Below are 19,687 nucleotides of genomic sequence, written 5' to 3'. Positions count from 1 at the left end.
ACTAGGAGTAACCGATATTCGGTATTTAGTTACTATAATAGTTATATTATGGAGTAATTAAATCAAAAACATTCCCAAGTCGAAATGTTTTTGTTATTTCAAATAAGTTGATGTAATCAAGTGAAGTTAGATAAAAAAGCACAAAATGCGGTATATAGCGGTATGAAGGTACTTGTTGGGAGCAAGATGCTGCAAATTTCGCAAGCAGTCTACCGGACAAAAATCAGTTGTTTTGGTCTGCTAACGAGGGGGCCCTTCCGAAGTTACATAGGCCCCACCTCGGTGTTAAACATGTATTAGTCAACAGTTTTACAACCTAATCAACACCATTTAGTTATGTGGCTAAAGACTGCTGTAATGAGTGAGTTTCGTGTAAACACTGGCATAACCTTCAATTAAGAAGAATAGAGCCTCAACGTACCCCAGGGGAGGGGGCATCAGTTTCCATAAAATATACTTAAGATTAAACGCTGCTACAAGAAACTAGAAGAACAATATTCAATACATTTTATTAAAGCAAATAAACATTTATTTTTTTACAAGAACAGGAACATGTTGAAAAGGACATTCATGGGATAACATTTACACATGCTCCTAAGTTGCTCTCTTCATCTTCTATATTTGACAAAGCTTTAAGTACTCCGTATATTTCAGTTTCATGCGATCTATGAAATGCCACCAACCTCTGGTAACAAACTAAAAAATAAATGATTCACTGACAGGGCTGTAACACAAGCATACCAAACTGTTCTAACGAGATGGTCAGGAAACATTTGATACTGAAGTCATATTCTGATAAAATATTATAAAACCTAATACTAAATGTCAACATACACAGAACCAATCTGCAAAGCATTATACAATAGGTGACGCAGAACTTTAAAACACATGGAGCAAAATGCATAAATCACTTCAACATGTAGTCATGTTTAATTTTTGCTGAAGGCAAATGCTGAGAGCTTGGCTGAGGTGTCCAAGGGCTTTTTCTTTTTTGCACTGTTCTCATCGGAATGGTTCTGTCCGTTGTCATCTCCCTGGCTCTCTTCTGCTCTCTTTCGTTTTTTCAGATCCCCCTCATCTCCCTTTGCACGCTCTGTCCAGGACTGAGAAAGTCAGAAAATTAGGAAGTATTATACGAACGCTGTCAATGTTTTTCTTCACATGTCTTAAATTGGAAGTCAATTCCATTCCAAATTTGGCATGTGACATTTATCGTAAACAGCGGGTCAACAAACGCCTGCCTGCACGCACGCACGCACGCACGACGCAGCCATGCACTTTTAAATTGCATCCTGTTATGTGTAATCACTATTGACAGACAAGTCCACTTCTCATTCAGCAGCCCGGCAGGCTTTTCTCCTTGTGCTTCTCCGTGGGCAGAGACAAAAGGCCCATATATGTCAGAAATCCCACCCTATTCCCTACACAACCCTGGAATGCACTACACAGGGCACCTAGGGCACAGGGGTCCATTGGGGACTTAGCGGTGGACATAAATGGAGCCATGATGAGTCATCAAGCGGAGCCCACTCTCCACGCTCTCACAACCTCCCACTCCTATTCTTCACCTCCCCTGCACTCGCTGAATGGAGAATGCCAAGCCCTACGTGTGCCCCGGTCGCCTGCCGTAGGCACGGGCTAATTCGACCACACACACACAAACACTTTAGCGATCATTAGCATAAGATCAATGCAATGTCCACATTACCTACAACCTCCAGACACACAGGGTTCCCAAGCAACGGGCCTATCAAGCCTCCTTGCCAATCAAGCCTCTCCTCCTTTAGGCTGTGGGGAGTCATACAGCCCTTCTGCTGAGTGGTTTGGTGGGTGCAGGGTCATGGACCGGTCCTCACCACGAGCAAATACAGGTACAAATGCCACTAGTTAGTCCTGGTTACAAACAGCGGTATAGACTCAGCTGGGGTTTCAGAGGGCCACATATGGGGGGGCTGATGGCTATGAGCCTCTTAGCTTTATAACACCACCAAATAAAACTGCCCTGGTAGTATTCTTTACTATACTACTACATATAACTATAAATATGTTTTAACTTACATAATGGAATAGTTAAACAAAACTATAGGCCACTAATACCAAAACACCACCAGTCTTTAAAACATGGAAAGCAACCTAACCATTAATGTATTCTATTATTATAAAAATGATTTAAGCAGGTGATTCTCCTTTACTCTGTAATTGAACTCATTTGTGGTGAGTTGTAGGTGCCTGCAATATGAAAATCACTCATTCAACCAGTCTGAATTAAGAAAAGGACGCATTCTCCTTTTTTGTGCCACTTTTCTTTATGCTTATTGTGCCACTCAATAAGCATAAAGAAAAGAAAGGAAACCAGGGAATTGTCTAAGGAAGTCAGGCGAGATTGTAGCCAAGCCTGGACAATCAGAAGGCTACAAGCCCATCTCCAGAGACCCTAATGCTACCTTACATGGTGCAATCAAGTAATCTCTGGACATGACCAAAAAATAAAATATGATGGAAGACTGTGGCAAAAAAAATAAAAAATGACCAAATGGTGGAGAAAGCACATAGTTCAACTGCCACACGGGTTCAAGCTGACCTTCATGTACAATCTACAACCCTTTCAACTTGCACCAGCCATCGTCAACAACAATGTAAGTGGTTGTATTGTAAGAGACCCAGGGGTCCACTGCCGAGAGAGACCTCAGAATACCTGACTGCAGTTTGCCTAAACACATCAAAACATGCAACAAACTCCTTTGGACCGATAAAATATGGGGGCTTTTAAGATTCACCATTAATTTCATGATCCCGGGTGGTTTAATCATTTTGAACAAATAGCCTTTTTGGCAACTGATCAGTGTCTTTCAGGTGAACGCAGCCAATTAAACTTAATACCCTTTAGGTGATGTTTGAGTTAACCTTCAGCTCATCAACACTTCATTACCTCCTTCATACATCAGCAGTTTCATTTAAATGTTTTATCTCAGTGAAAGCAATTGTTTTCATAGGGCATTTTGGTATATTGTACTTAAAATGGCACAAAGGGCATTCAATTCTAATTACTGTTTTCTTGTTCAAACTGCGAGAAGCACAAATAAAATTCAGACATCCCTCTCATTTATCAAGGATGTAATTTCTTGTTGTATGATTAAAGGATGTGTCCCGCTAAATAATACTGACATGACAGATACGGCTGAGATAAAAGGTTTATTGTGCCAAGTTTTCTGTGACTTAAAGCTCATGGCCAAAAGAAATTGTACTACGTTACATTCTGTTCATATTATGTTCAATCATCCTATACTACATGAACATATTTAAAAAACGCTTGCCATTTACTCATAACATTGTTATTCTATAGCATTAATTCTCTCATAATTTTTTTTAATTACTTTACTCCTACACCATTCACGCATAACAACATAAATGCAGCTTAACAGCATAATGAAGCCCATTTTTCTATTTAAGGAAAACATTTACTCGCATAGAAATTAATCATAGGTCATATTCAACAGAAATCTGTTAGCACAAGACATACTATAAAGGCACACCGTTTCCCCAGGTATCTGCACATTAGAACTACATGTATGCACATAAAAAGCAGCCCACATTCAAAAATGCTTGATCCTCTATACGTTAGACCGGTAATACGTCATCCAGATTAGGCTCTCATCCCCACGCCCCGTTGAGAGGGAAAACTAACCAGCATCCAGCGTAGACTACAACAGCGTAAAAAAGACAAACCGGCCGGCTTGTTTTGCCGAAGAGTTTCTGTGTGGTTGGTTGGTTGTCCCTCTTGAACTTTCTATGGCAGGGATAGTGGACATATATTGACTTGACATAGTATATGTTGGCTCATTTATATACTAATTTAATTCTGGCGGTTCTCTATTAGCGTTGATAGTACAGCTATTTTACACAAATGTCAATGGCGAGTGTCATTTGTTGTCCCCCAAAAAGGGGGAAAGTTCCCGGATGTGCCGGTCAGATGCATGTTGGGTAAGTGCTTCAAAATGTGCCCTGCATCAAACAAACTTGCATAACACATTCAAAATCAGTCAACCACTCCCAAACCTCTGCCTCCCATATTATCATTGAAAGGTAAATAGGAAGAAGAATTGGGCATAGTACCTGGAAGATTTGGCTTGACATAGCTTGGAATAGATTGAAAGCAGCTCAGTCAACTCAAGACACTGTCTCATACAATTTAAGATCTTTATATTTAAAGATATTCATACAGTTAACTAATGTGTGTTATTCCCACCAATTTATTCCCACAATCCAGATATCGCCCATTGGGCCTTGTGTTATTATGCTGGAACCTGGGATTAATAGCAGGACTAACAATCTCATCACATGATCGCTGTGCATTCAGCTATGACTGCCTACACCATAACCCCACTGCCTCCATGATGCACTCTGTTCACAACTAAGCAAACTGTCAGTAAAGTGGCCTTTTATTGTCTTGAGCACAAGGAGCATCTGTGTAATGATCATGCCGTTTAATCAGCCTCTCTACATTCCAGATGAATGGATTATCTTGGCAAAGAAAAATTCAAACCAACAGGGATGTTAAGAAATTCATGTATTATTCTCAGGTTTTATACATTTGCGTGGACAGAAAATATGCAGGCCACCACAGACAAGTGCCTTACCAGCCGATCTCCCGCAGACAGGTTCCTGAAGCGACCCATGGCCTCCTTGATGACATCAGTCTCCTCCAGATCTGGATTATCAGCCAGGATAGACTTCCTGTTCTCCTCCAGCCAGAGCTGGAAACCAGTTTTGGGCCTGACACACACAAACACATGATATTTTACCCACAGGGCCTATTGCAAAGATCCTCTATTAGAATACTGCGATTCTGCACTGGGCTCATGACTCACTTTGTGTTCTCAACATTATCTGCGGGTGAGGCTGGAGGCAGTGCCTCTGTCGGTTTCAACCTATCCACTGCCGGCTCCCGCTCTTCTGCCGGTTTCTTGTTAGCCGCTTTAGAGGCACTCATGTTCAGCAGTGTAGACTGGGTCTGGAGAAGACAAACGTGTGTTAGTCAGCAACAGCCCAGTGATTTTTAACATCATGCTTTTCAATGCTGCAACACCTCAACCCATTTATTTAGATTTAAAGAACCATTTAATAAGACAACTGGTATGTAGTAACAACTCAGAATTTGTTTTCGATCAGGGTGTGGTACCTTGCTCTTGGGTCTGGGAGCCAGAGGCTTGAGGACGGGTGTTTTACTCAGTTTCCCCGCAGAGACAGAGCTGCCCAGCAGGACGGTGGGCTTCCTGCTGGATGATGTCATGCTGTCCAGGACATTGGTTGCCCTGGGTTGACCCCCTGCCGACGACCTGCCTGTTCCACCGCTCACCTGAGAACAAAACCTTTATTTACTACTTTAGTTTCATGTATAAAAAGTCCCAGATAAGGAATTCAGCCAGGAGATATGCACTTTATAGCCAGTGATGGAAAAAACAGAAAGGACTTCCTCACATTTAGTCACACTTAATATTGGTTGCATCTGTGCTAACATAAGTGACTTACCTTGAAAGGGTTTACGCGTCCCTCTTTATTTACTGTTGAGGAAAAAACAAAAGCCAATGTTTAACAATATGATATTGTAATGTGTAACACCCATTGCCAAGTATATTCTTAGTGTTAAAAAACACTTCCATTAGGTTGCATCTGGGAATTTTGAGGGGACAGCTAAAAAATGTAAATCTGTTGACAGACTTTGTGTAGCATAAAACAGCGTTCCAAATGGAAAGGTTTTCATTTTGGCACCTATATTTGTCTAGTTAATTGTCGCTACGCAAAACAATGCACATTATAGAAGTTTGAGGAAGTTGAATAATATTTAATTGGAAAAAACACTAACATTTAATAGATTAATGTTTGATAATGTTAATCATTAGTTACATTTCAAGATTTTAACTTTCTAAAAAAAATATTTTGGCTGCCTCTGACATGTTGAGCACATTCAAAAAGGGTCATCCAACTAGAATAGGGCTGTTGTCCAGAATTATAGTACATAGATAAAAATGGATGATAAAAGGCTTAAAAGCACAACTAAAACAGCTGCCAAAATGAAAACATTGTTTCTGAATGCATTAAGGGGCTTATGGACAACAGGCTAGGGTACTGAGACCTGAATGCTAAAGCAGCAGAGTGAAACTCACCAGGTTTAGGGGAAGGTTTGTCAGGTGATGCAGGAGACCCTTTAGCGAAGGGATTTAGGCCTATGGACAAGTCAACACAATCTTTATTGAAAACGGAGCTACTTCAATAATTGTTGTTTTGACTGCTGGAGACAGGGAGGTTGAGAGGCATTGGAGAGGAATTTCCAAAGACTTACGCTGTCTTCTGTTCTCTGCTGCATCTCCTTCATCCATCTGTTCGTCCTGACCCTCCTCTTCCTCTTCATGCACCTCTTCGTCCTGAGTTTGTCTCTGGCTCCTTTGTGGGCCATAACAACAAACGGATATAATCACAAACACCAACATAGTTGCTGATCTACAAAGAATTTAATCCCAGCTTCAATAGATTTGAGGCACTTTCTAAATGATCCTGCTTGTCTTATCTTATCCGGCATGTCTAGTTAAATAAATGTCAACCCACCTGGGATAAGCCACTAACTCAGTGGTAGCCAAAATATTTGGCTGGAGGGCCACCACAGGATGTTAAAATGTTAATTCTTTTGCCTCTAATTTGTAAGTCTAAATCGATTATGATGGCCAGAAAAAGGCAGTTAGCATACAATAGCATACTTAGGATCTATTTCAAGAGTAACCTATGTTTTATTGTTTTACTATATTTGGACACATTGGAGCAAAAGTCCAACCATAAGGCAACCCAATTCAACAAATCAATACATTTTCATCTGAAACCAAACAACAGAAATACAGTTTTTTTACAACCATAGCTTTACCACCACATAAAAAGGTTAAAATAAGAATAATTACAGCGTAACTTAGAGTAGATACCTGGTCTGGTTTGATCATATGTACAGCGTGAGTGAGGAACAGAAGCGTTCAATTTGCAGTGGTCTCTTAATTTTAACCCTTCTGTTCCTCACTCAATACCTTCCTTTTCGACTTTTTTGGAAAGAAAAGAAAAAGGTGCAGTGGTCTCTTGATTTTTTCCGGAGCTGTATATGTACATAAAGAAATAACATCTATAGTAGGTGTGTGTTAACACCTTGCCAACAACAAAATACCTATCTGAGGCCCTCAGATAAAATATTGATGCCTGAGTTTGGGAGGGGCTACAAAGCCATTGATGATAAACAACACTACAGATCACACAAAATCTGCACAGGGCAACCGTCAGAAAGAGACATGCATGAAAGAAAGTCCTCAAACATGTCAATTACGAAGGTACTGTAAAAGGTGGGCACGCATTTCTGACATTCAATGACATTCTGCCATTCAATTCAATGACTGAGACAGTTAAAAGAATGGTGTAATAATTTTTTCTGTACTGTGGAAATTCCTTTCTGTTGATATTTGATTCATAAACGATTGCAAGGTATAATCTTCTAGAGAAATTTTAACTTAGATTATCATTATCTGTCAATATTGATTTAACATCCTTAAGACAAAATATTTAAGGAAAAGTACTTTTCAGGGTTTGCACTTTTTCAAAAGGCTGTATGTATCTTTTAAACCAGGGAAAAACAGAGTGGCAACATGAATTCCCTCAATAAGAACAGATTGTAATGTCATGTTGCACATTTCTTCCCCTACTGAATGTGAAGTTCCACAGCCAGAAACATTAACGTTTGCTGTGAGTATGCATCGGTTGCCGTTTTAAAACGATGCTTGCAATGTATAATTTCTAGTAAGAAAACATAAGCATTTATGTTTTCCAGCCGACATTAATGAACACCGATGTTCTCACCCAGTGTTCCGTCTGGTGTACTGGAGTGGCTCCTCCTCTTCCTCTGGCCCCTGCAGCTGATTGGCCTTCTCCAGGGCCAGTTCGCTGAGGCGCTGGGCCAGGGCCATGCGGCGGGAGCGCGAGGCGTAGCGGATGGCCAGTGTCACCACATTCTGGGTCATCAGCTCGGCCAGCTCCACGCAGCGGAACTCCCGCTCCAGTTTACAGGACAGCTGCAGAGGAAAACACCAGAAACATATGAAACATGTCAGAATAATGCGGAAAATAGGCTCAAAATCAATACACTCTAAAGAGTTGATTTTCATTTTTGAATCCATCACTACACAGAAGTCCCACCACAATACCTTTTCGGCCTTGCTTGCATGCACAACAGTGCATATGACTTCCATATTGATGTTAGGACTCAGACAGAAAGCATTTCACATAATCCTTTCCAGGCTCCACAAGCCTGTGAGGGGCTTCTGCAGTACTCACAGCGAACATTTTCATCAGCAGCTCCTGCTGTTCTTTCTGGGCTCGACTCTGGGCCTCCTCATCTATCTCGTAGCCACTGGAAGACAGAAAGCCAAAGTGGTTCTGGAGGAGAACCGAGCGCCAGTACTGCTCCTGGAGTGAGCAAGAGGGAGAAACGGAGAGTGGGGTTTGTCCCATTGACATACATTTTAATGTACAGATGGCCACTCCGGGACATTTGAGGGCATTTAAAGGTTATGTGCAGGGCCTACTACACAACGCTGCCTGTTGCTTAAGCAATGGCCAGCTAACCAACAGATCAACTTTGAGGCTGCAGGAAGGAAGAGTCTAAGACTGAATGGACTGATTAAAACCCCTGAGCCTGACTGACCTCCATCTGGCCCTTCTCAGTGGTGGTCTGACATAGGGGCAGTTTGAAGGGCAGGACAGCCACAGCAGGCCTGGGAAGCGTGGGTGGGTACCGGGAGCCTTTACATGGGATGCACCTGGAGAAAGGAGAAATCATTAGTCACAGAAGTGCTCTTCACTTCCCACTGCAGGTGTCCACAGAGCCAGAGCCATTCAAATTGAAAGTGAATTAAATAAATGGAGACAGAGAGAAGGATAGACAAACAGAAAGACAGAGACAGGCAAAGAGAGAGAGACAGGCAGAGAGAGAAAAACAAAGACAGAGACAGGCAGAGAGAGACAGTAGGGCACGATTAAAATCGATGTAACTTTTTGGCCAATTCAGTTTTATTTTTCAAAATTCTGTTTTTAATCTCACACTTCAACACAACAGGCAGCTGTTTTTTCCACCCAGACAGGCGCGTGATTCCAAATAAGACATCCACAACTGCCACCCTGAACACCGCACACGGCTTCAGAATGTTAGTGTGTGGAACATCAGCTTCTGTACACACCATAACGAAATCAAATTCAACCGAAACTCTGCCGTTCATGTAGATTCAATGGAAGGGCGCTGTGACACTTCTCACCACAGTAACATTATGCAGTGAGTTGACAAGACCCGCAGAGATCCAAACCGCTACACAACCACTGAGCAATAAGGAACAATGCAATCTCCTGCCTGCAAAGCTCAATGTTCTTTTAGATTAGCAGCACTTTCAGGAGTAGGCCACATGCGGTGATAATGAGCCTTAACATTTCAAGACTATAAATTACTTTGTTGAATACCATGTCTATGTTTGGATTCCATGATTCAGGATCACGATCTCCACTACGCAGAAATTACAGAGCCCCGAAAGAGACAGACACACACACACGCACGCACGCACGCACGAGGGGGGACGACGACGACACGTGCCCACAGGGATACACATACGGGGGGGCATGCACACAGACACACACGCACGCACGGGGGGGACGGGGCACACAGACACACAGGGGGGGGGGGGGGGGGTTGGGGCACACGCGTGCACACACACGGGACACACACACGCATGACACGCAGGGCGTTCTACCTGAGCTGCTGGGGGTTCTCATGCACGCCCACCACCCAGTAGTGGTCTGACTTGCCCTTGCAGTGGTCTCTGGTGTTACACACGGGCGTCCACGTGTTTCCCAGTGAGCGATTCAGCAGGCGCACCACCCCCTCAGAGTCGATGAAGCACGGGGTGCCTGGAAAACAAAACGTGTTTAAAACTCAGATCACACTACAGCACTGTGTCACGGCCGGGAGTGTCTGACCCACCTTCAGCTGTGAAGCCCAGCCATGACAGGTGGGACCGGCGGGAGATGGGGAGGGGCTCCCCCTGGATGACCTGTTGCCTGTTGCGTCCAAACAGCAGCAGCTGGACTCCAAGGGCCTGGTCGCCGTCAAACCCCGTGCCTGGAAAAAACAGCAGCGGTTAGACATGGCTTTGCAGGCGAAGGAATATATTACTCACCACCCTCAACTATGTGCTACGTTACCCGTGGTTGCTCTTCCAAGTTAGTCTGATACTTAGCACCTGATGGCTTGCACCTGATGGCTTGCACCTGATGGCTTGCACCTGATGGCTTGCACCTGATGGCTTGCACCTGATGCTTGTTCTCTCTGTGTTTGCGTGTGTGATCCTGTTCTGTGGGTAAATATGGGGACCTGATACTAAAACCAAAACAAAACAGCTCACCGCAAGTTTATTTTGGCCAGTCCATACTACAAGAAATATGATTTCCGGCTTAATAGTCATGGACAAACCTACAATTGGGCATAATGTAAAAACCGAGGTTAGGTTTAGGCATTACGGATTAGGTTAAGGGTTAGGATACGTCTTTTAAATAAATGGTCTTCTGATTAAACTTCATCTTAGTGGATAGGAAACAGAAGGGCTAATACCGAAGAAAAAAGAAAACCCATTCAGAAATTTTCTTTGGTGGTAATTTGGTTAGACTGCTCTGAGCTCTAAGCGCATTGCACCCACCTCTCTCTAGCCACACTTGGTGGGGATATTTTCCCTGAGTCCCGAGGTCCAACAGCTACAGTTTGTCACCGAGGATAGGTTATTGAGGTTCATTTTAGGTTTAGGTTATGTTTAGGGCAAGGGTAATGTTTAGGGTTAAGAGGAACCGATTTCTGGGTCCCACAAGTATAGCACAACAAACAGTCACGTGAGCGCACAGCGGGGCGTACCTCGGTGGTAGACGATAAGGAGTTGCTCCCCATAGCCGGCCATGCAGACTACAGGTCCGGGCAGGCTGAAGAGTTCCCTCTGCACCCCCCCGATGGAGAAAAGGCGCAGCATGAGGGCGCTGGTGGCGGCCGCTGCCCAGCCCTGGCCCAGACACACCGCCCGCACATCCTCCCCTTTAGGCAGGTCCACCATCCACTCCTTGTTGGTGTCCCAAGATGAGAAGTGAAGGCACTGGAGCTTGCTGGGGAGGGGAGAAAGAGGGACCAATAGAGAGAAAGCACATAATAGAATTGGGTATTCAATGTCAGTGTCTTTGCTCCACATTGGCAACGATAGAGGGGAGAGGAAATAAAACTCCAAAGAATCGACAATCAAACACAGAATCTACAACCCAGACGGTTCACAGTCTGACGATAGACTAGTGGAATTCCAAAACCGATTCCCCTAGTCTAATCCTTACTCAGCAAATTGTCACTGTTAGCTGGTTGACAACAAATTGGGAAAATAAACCCAGGCAAATCAACTCAGGAACGTGAACGGCGTCAACATCCGTCGTCAACCTTGCAGTCAGCTAAACGGGGTCTACCTGGCGAGCTCGTCGGTGCTGGGACATGCCAGGAGTACGGCCTCATGGGAGAGGTCCGCCAGAGTGTGGCCCAGGGAGTTGGTGAGGTGCATGGCGTGGTGGATGGCCGTGTCATGGAACTCCACGTCGACAGCGTTGTCCCGTTCGTCGTTGTAGCCTCGCACGATGCCCACCGAGTTCCACATCTGTCGGGAGGCGGACAGAAAACCCCACTGGGTTAAACTTACTGTCTACGAACGGGGAAAGCGACAACTCCAGGCGAAACATGAGTGGTTGGGCCGGGTCTCACCATGAAGCGATGCATGAGGTGTGCCGGGGTGGAGCCTGGCTGGAAGGCCTTCTGGTGCGGGGTGGGCATGGGCCCCTCATAGACGGGATGGAGCGGAGCCGCCGAGGCTGCTGGGAGAACTATGGCGCTGCCTGCATCATCTTCATAGTTACCAAGCTTATCCAGCCCAAGCTTGAGGGAGCCTGGGTCTGTCAGGGGGATTTGACTGGACGTGAGCTCCAAAAGTGAGTTTATATTTGCCCCGTCCACTCAAGGAAGATTGTGTTTTTGTACTCTCACGTAATTGGGACCCCAAGTAACCCGTTGGTTTTTGTAGCTACAGTAAAAGCTATATATCCCTCTGGAAGTTCAACACATTAACACGGAATGGAAAAGTATAGATACAACACTGTACAACAGGATTGAAATCTAACAACTATTCCCAGTGACTTTCCCAACAAGCAGCAGTCCTTAATGTTGAAATGGCCGGAGACATTTAGGATAAAATAATGAGTGAAAACCTTTTCCCTCCTCAGACATCAGTGTACCACATCGTTTTACCCCACTGTTTACCAGCTTTTGGACACTACTCCATTTTCTGCAAAGTGGACGGGGCCAACATTCCCCTGTGGATTCCATCTTTAAATTCTATGGCAAAGACCTTACGGAACTACAAAGGTCACCTTTATACCTAATTCCAACATTCTATAGACAATGGCTTTTTCTTGATGTTTCCAGACCTATGCAGACATGACAATGGCCCAGTCAGTGAAACTATTACCAGGAGACATGTCATCATTACGTTAATTTCTCTACATGAACACGTTTAGATCAGCATTCAGGGCAGCAGAAAAGTACAGGTATTTGGACATTTTAAACTACTTCTCTGATCCCCAGATGGTGCCAGCTAACATAAAACAAAACATTGCTTTCTTACCAAGTGAGTTCTCGTCATCCAGGAAGGCACTCCTGTTCCTTGCTCTCCCAGTGGCGGGCACGAGATCGTCATCATCTTCGTCGTCCAAAGCGACAAGGTTCTTGGCCGGTGAGCCGGATTCACTGACCCCCTCGTCCATGGGTCGGTCATCGTCATTATCATCAAAAAGGTCGTCGTAGCTCTCTGGAGCCGGCTAGAACAGAATAAAAATCTCCCGTAGTAAGTTACTGGAGCCAGCTAACTTTCACAAATAACCAGAATACTGGAGACTAACCTTGGTGCTCTTAATAGCCATGGTGGAGGAAGAGGAGGATGAAGAGAGCCCGTCTAGCAATCCCAGACAGCCCTCTGTGTCGGTGTAGGCGATTTGAGTGCCTGAAGGATGCCAGGCTAGTCCGCATACAGTGTAGCCCTTTTCATGTTTCTGCCTAGAGTGTCAGGGTGGGGAAGGCGGGGGGTTGCATAATTCCAACCGAAGCACGGACAGCACAGTCAGTCAGGTTGAAACATTACAATGGCATCGGTGGAGCGAATGTTGCCTTCTCAGAGTGTCAGCATGGCTCTGTCTCACCTGTCCACACACAGCTTGCCCTCCACGTCCCACACCGTCAGCAAACCCCCAATGCTACCGGTGGCCAGGAACTTCCCACAGGGCGACCAGGCCACGACGTTGATCGGCTGGCGGAAGGAGTGGCCGTTTGGAGAACGATGGCGAGAGGAGGCGAGAAAGGTCTCGTTCAAAGACGGACAAAACACTCTTTTCCGCAGAAATGTCTAAGACGCGCTGACACCATCGACCATCCTCCATATAGTCAACAAAACGTTGGTAAACATACTGAACATGACTCCAGTGACCCTGGACCTTACCTGGGTTCCAAGGTCATCAGAGAGCGTGCTCACAAGAGCCCATGAGTCTCTCTGGTAGAGCTGCACCGTCGTCTCCACTGGAACGGCCAGGAGCTAGACACAAACACACTGTCACCACAGAGGTCTTCTGCCATTAGGAGATGGACAGTCACTAAGTAAATCAGGAGATACGTACAGATGGGTGACAAATTAAAGGAAAAAACACAAATGGTATTTGCTGTCCTCATTTTCTAATAGCACATATGTAATGTAACATACGGAATGTAGTTACCAAAGAAGTGTTAACCATCTCAAAATATATTTAGATTATTCAAAGGAGCGACCCTTTGCCTTGATGACAGATTTGCACAGTATTGACATTCTCTCAATAAAAATGGGTACTATATATATATATATATATATATATATATATATATATATATATATATATATATATATATATATATATATATATATATATATATATATATATATATATATATAACGATTCAATCGCAATGAGACTAACCAGAATAGATAATGGATAGACTGCCCTTAAAAAAGGAATTGAAAAGTACTGAGCATGAGACAATTGTAAGTCACCTCAGAGGAAAGGCTGAATTCCTGTCAGCCCAGAAGGGAGGGGGAAGGGAGTTAGTACCTTAGCGACTCTGGGCTGCCAGGCCAGTCGGCACAAGGACTTGGAGTTGGTGACATCATTGGACTTCTGCAGCAGTGGCCAGCTGATCACCTGAGTCTGAATGAACACAATGTTTCTCAGATCACTCAAACACAAGAACGGAATCACTGATTGGCCAGGTTGCCAGACTGGGGACGGGTGGGGACGGTTTTAGAAGACATTCAGTCTGCAGGAGGATATTTTGTACTGTGGGGATAGGTGGTTAAACTGAAGGTCTGGGATTGGACTGTGCATATGCACACTTCATCTGATGTTAGTTGGGGCAGCAGACACAGTGACAACGACCAAAACAGATGTGGAGATTAGCTGAGGTGAAGGATAATTAGTTACCTGTTCCTCAATTTTCCAGACAACTACAGACCCATCACAGCTGGCAGAGGCCTGCAATGAGAAGGCATTCCCAACATGCCGTCTGTTATTAACCGTACTAAACATTCTAGTCTACTCCCAGTCAACAATAACAAAAAAAGTAGCAGATGGTTTGGTGAAGTTGCGAATGATTCCTACCAGGAACTCATCTTTGGGGTCAAAGGTAACACTGAGGACAGGGGCGTTGTGTCCACGCAGTGTCTTCTGCTGACTGCTGTCGGACACCTCGACTACCTTCACCATGAAGTCACTGGGGGAGGGACACACACACAGGCAGGCAGACACACACGCAGGCAGGCAGGCAGGCAGGCAGGCACACACAGGCAGACACACACACACACGCAGGCAGACACACACACACACGCAGGCAGACACACACACACGCAGGCAGACAGGCAGACACACGCAGGCAGACAGGCAGACACATGCAGGCAGGCAGACACATGCAGGCAGGCAGGCAGACACACGCAGGCAGGCAGGCAGGCAGACACACGCACGCAGGCAGACACACGCACGCACGCAGGCAGACACACGCACGCACGCAGGCAGACACACGCACGCACGCAGGCAGACACACGCACGCACGCAGGCAGACACACGCACGCACGCAGGCAGACACACGCACGCACGCAGGCAGACACACGCACGCACGCAGGCAGACACGCACGCAGGCAGACACGCACGCAGGCAGACACGCACGCACGCAGGCAGACACACACACGCACGCAGGCAGACACACACACGCACGCAGGCAGACACACACACGCACGCAGGCAGGCAGACACACACACGCACGCAGGCAGGCAGACACACACACGCACGCAGGCAGGCAGACACACACACGCACGCAGGCAGGCAGACACACGCAGGCAGACACACGCAGGCAGACACACGCAGGCAGGCAGGCAGACACACGCAGGCAGGCAGACACACGCAGGCAGGCAGGCAGGCAGGCAGGCAGACACACGCAGGCAGGCAGGCAGACACACGCAGGCAGACACACGCAGGCAGGCAGGCAGGCAGGCAGACACACGCAGGCAGACACACGCAGGCAGGCAGGCAGACACACGCAAGCAGGCAGGCAGACACACGCAAGCAGGCAGGCAGGCAGGCAGACACACGCAGGCAGGCAGGCAGACACACGCAGGCAGGCAGGCAGACACACGCAGGCAGGCACACGCAGGCAGGCAGGCAGACACACGCAGGCAGGCAGGCAGACACACGCAGGCAGGCACACGCAGGCAGGCAGGCAGACACACGCAGACAGGCAGGCAGGCAGACACACGCAGACAGGCAGACACGCAGGCAGACACACAATCAGGAAAATTGTCTGGGCAAGAAGTATGTCTGTTATGTGAACAGATGTCAGAACATCCATCTTTTTTTAATTAAATTAATCACACCCATAGAAAGTGAGTGAAATACATAAAGGTAGGATTTTCTATTTAAAGAATCATGCAGTGAAAATAATCAGTAGTGAAGCAAGGAAGGCTTGGTTCCAACTTTAGCTTTTTATCAGACCATCAGTATATTGCAGGGCTAGATCAGTTAGATCCACGGTAGGAAACAGAGAAGAAACTCATTTCCTCAAATATGCGGTGTGGGTGTCAAATAGCAGTCAACAGGCCTCAGCTGCCTGTGTTGACCAAATCAATATACAAACCGATATCAATCATGTGAAAATGGCCCAATCAATACATAGATATGGCCTGTGCCTTCATTTGCGTGATACACCTGCATAGCAAATCAATTCTTACCACCAAACAGACATTGACATATTCTACACCAACAGGACCCAACCTTTTACCACAGGGCCCACTTTCAACATTTAAAACAACGGTCCACTTTTTAATTTAACCGTTTTTTCTTTTTAACCAGGCTGGCTGATTAAGAACCAATCCTTAATTACATCCCTGACCTGGCGGCAGTGTTAAAGGCGAGTAGGAACGATCCTGCATAACAACTGCATTCCGCTGACTGTATTTCTATGGCATCTACGGTACCTGGACCCGGCAGCGACTCTGGAGCCACTGCTGTTGTAGGCCACATGGGTGGCGTTGGTGGTGAAGCGGGTGAGGATGCCGTCCGGTTCACCCTCAGGGAACGTGTGCATCTGCACTGTGTTGTTGGCGGCGGCTGTGACCAGCTTCCCGTTCTGTATAACAGGGCAGACAAAAAGTCAGATCAGAACCATGAGGACACGAACACTTCACTGTTGGTGGGGCTTTACTGGAGGTGCCACCAAACCCACGCGACTCGGGCAGATTTCCATTGTCCGCCTGGTGTTCAACCTTCCCATGTTCTCCCATGCTACTGTCATGGCACACACCCCTGGCTTCCAGTAGTGCCTGGTGTCCAACATATCAGCACGGTGCTTGGCTACGTAGCAGCAAAGGCAACTTCTCCTAGCCACAAACAATGTGGTAAAACCCTACATCCCTGCCCGAGCTCTTCACTCTGCCGCTGCCTGTAGCGCGGCCTCCGATCTGCGCAGTCAAAACTCTTCTCTGTCCCTGCGCCCCAATGAAGGAACCAGGTACGACGCCATCGACGCTAAGAGCCATTCTCTAGCTAACAAACAGCCATCCAAATAGCCTTTTCCTACTTTCCAAAGCTTACATAATGCAAGAGAACAAAATAGACTGTAGAAAGAGCAGAGATCACCAAAGCATGCAACATGTAATGTCAGAAAATAAAAACTGGTTGAACCCAACTAATCACTAAAATTGGATGTTGATGGATCGAGTATTACAGTACTAATGCACCCAAATAATAAAATGACACGTGTCCTGTAATTAGTCTACAAAGAAGGATTGACAGGTATCCATGCTTTGGTTTAGTTTCCCAGCATTATCTCCAAATGCTAGCCTGTGTCACAAATCCTATCCAAGTCCATAGACCTATATATACACACAAGCCCTTACACGGGATTGTGTGAAGAATGCTTGTGTCGGTACCATTATATGAACGGGATTTGTTATATAAAAAATAAATAAACACAATCAAGGTACCGATTCTATGACAGCATGCATGTTTTATTAAAATAATCTCTAACAGCTCTCCAGTCATACAGTTTCTAAGTATCATACATTAAGGTACAGTACATACAGCCCTGTCTCAGGGGTACCTGGCAACCCAATCAAGGAAGTTAATTGCAACACATGGTTAACTCTTTCAACGGCAGACTCGTATGAGACTTACCTTCAAGGCACAGGAATACGCCTTCTCTCCAACGCTAATGGACTTGGGATCATCGTCATCCAGACTCTCCCATATCCTCACGTCGCCATCACTTCCACAGGTGACTATAAAGCTGAGAAAAAGTCAGGCAAGATGCAATTTTACCTGTTCAATATTTATTTATTATTTTAATTTCTGCATACGTTTGAATGTGTCATATGTTGTCATATAAACATTACAAACATGGTACTGACCATTTAACAGAATCATTACTTGCCAGTTCCCTCACAGCAGTGCAACAATTATGAAAGCATAGCAAAATAGGTTCAAACGAATATAATGACAATGCTAAAAAAGACCATTTATAATTCGTGATCTCATATATCGACTAAATAATAGTGTAAAGAGGCCATGTCAATCAGGTTTACATGAACGGACGGACTGTTTTCTTTTAGAGCTTGTTTGGAAAAAGACAAATTAATTTGTGTGGCAAAACATTTTACAGCGTTTTGTACTTGAACATTCAAGTTATCCCTCTTATTCAAACAGTTGTCTTCAATTTTTTAACTGACAGGGCAGGTTCACTACCATACTTACTTTCCAGTGTCATCGAAGCAAACATCAGTCTGTCCTTCTGAGTGGCCATAACGCATAGGCTTTCGTTCACAAGGCATTGTTCAACTGAAATGACAGCAATGTCAGAGAATGACCAAAGGCAAATATGAAGAGGCATGTTGTACATGATGAGCAAACAGACTTGAGCAGTTGAGTGCCACTCACTAAACCATATGAACTGTATTGATGTAAAAAATAAAAAGTGTATATATATATATATACACACACACACACACACACACATCTGTCCGTCGATGTGTAACGTAATTTATTGCATTGATATCTGTCTGATTCTGCAATCATTATTACCCCCTAGGCAAGTGATGGCGTGGGGAAATTGGCTAGGATTCACGGGGCCCATGGCTTGATATAATTATAGCAGTAATATCAATCTCGTCAATTGAGGAGGAGGCATTAACATATACATTTTAATTAGGTCCAATATTTCTGGCGAAGGTTCTGACCCTAGCCTAGGCATTAACGTTCCTGTGTAGCAAGAGCAATGTAATTTCCTTTGAGAATCAAAAACATCTAGTCACCCGGCAACTTGTTTGTAAGTAACGACATTTCGCTTATATCAGTGAGACAGCGGTCTTATTGTGCATTTCCATTTAATTGACAATTGTTACTGACTCGCATGTCACGAAGACGTTGGAACTAGTAGTACTCAATGTTATTTCTTGCGTCACAGAACGATATATTGCTCCCATTTTGTAACAATCACAACATTGTAGATATACTTGCTGTCCTCATTTTCTAACTCAATCACAACATTGTAGATGTACTTGCTGTCCTCATTTTCAAACTCAATCACAACAAAGTGGCTAACAGTTGCTAACTAACATTACAATGGTCTGCTAGCTTGCAAAATAGCTAGTCAAGCTGGGGTCAGGCAGAATAATATAGTTAATTTTGGCTTAGTTGGCAAAATACTTAGTTCCGATTATGTAACTAATCATTCAAAGTTTCCGAAACATTCTCTCATTCAATATATTATTTTAAATTATATTTTAATTTTAACCAACTGAAAAGGCAATGCCAAACTTACAATATTGACAGTACGTCCTCTTTATGTGAATGCAGAAACTCCCGCGCTGGTGAAAAACCAGAAACCAAAGAGCTTCAGGATTCCCGCCAGGAACGTCACCATCACCACTCCCCCGACTCCTCCCCCCGGTTCTTCCGACTTGCCAAAAAGATGCCAATAAATAAA

At 44.9% G+C, this 19,687-nt stretch overlaps 1 protein-coding gene across 1 annotated transcript; it reads right to left on the bottom strand.

Moving 5' to 3' along the window:
- Positions 1-536: 536 nt before the first annotated feature.
- On the bottom strand, positions 537-19,615 carry wdhd1 (WD repeat and HMG-box DNA binding protein 1). The gene is made up of 26 exons (XM_010892354.5): positions 19,523-19,615; positions 18,457-18,540; positions 17,881-17,992; positions 16,683-16,834; positions 14,818-14,929; positions 14,641-14,691; positions 14,272-14,367; positions 13,632-13,724; positions 13,336-13,442; positions 13,039-13,192; positions 12,765-12,957; positions 11,849-12,036; positions 11,560-11,744; positions 10,973-11,214; positions 10,052-10,189; positions 9,822-9,978; positions 8,729-8,843; positions 8,359-8,490; positions 7,885-8,096; positions 6,341-6,441; positions 6,165-6,224; positions 5,530-5,561; positions 5,180-5,356; positions 4,869-5,011; positions 4,638-4,773; positions 537-1,103 (listed from the first exon to the last, which is right to left on the bottom strand). Exons 2-26 carry the CDS (start codon positions 18,531-18,533, stop codon positions 930-932), a joined length of 3,339 nt encoding a protein of 1,112 aa, XP_010890656.2. The 5' UTR covers positions 18,534-18,540; positions 19,523-19,615; the 3' UTR covers positions 537-929.
- Between the last annotated feature and the right edge of the window lie 72 nt (positions 19,616-19,687).

Source organism: Esox lucius, chromosome 15 (assembly GCF_011004845.1).
Source record: "Esox lucius isolate fEsoLuc1 chromosome 15, fEsoLuc1.pri, whole genome shotgun sequence".
Taxonomy (NCBI): Eukaryota; Metazoa; Chordata; class Actinopteri; order Esociformes; family Esocidae; genus Esox; species Esox lucius.
Note: the sequence above shows the minus strand (reverse complement) of the source record. Positions and strands in the feature narration are given on the sequence as shown.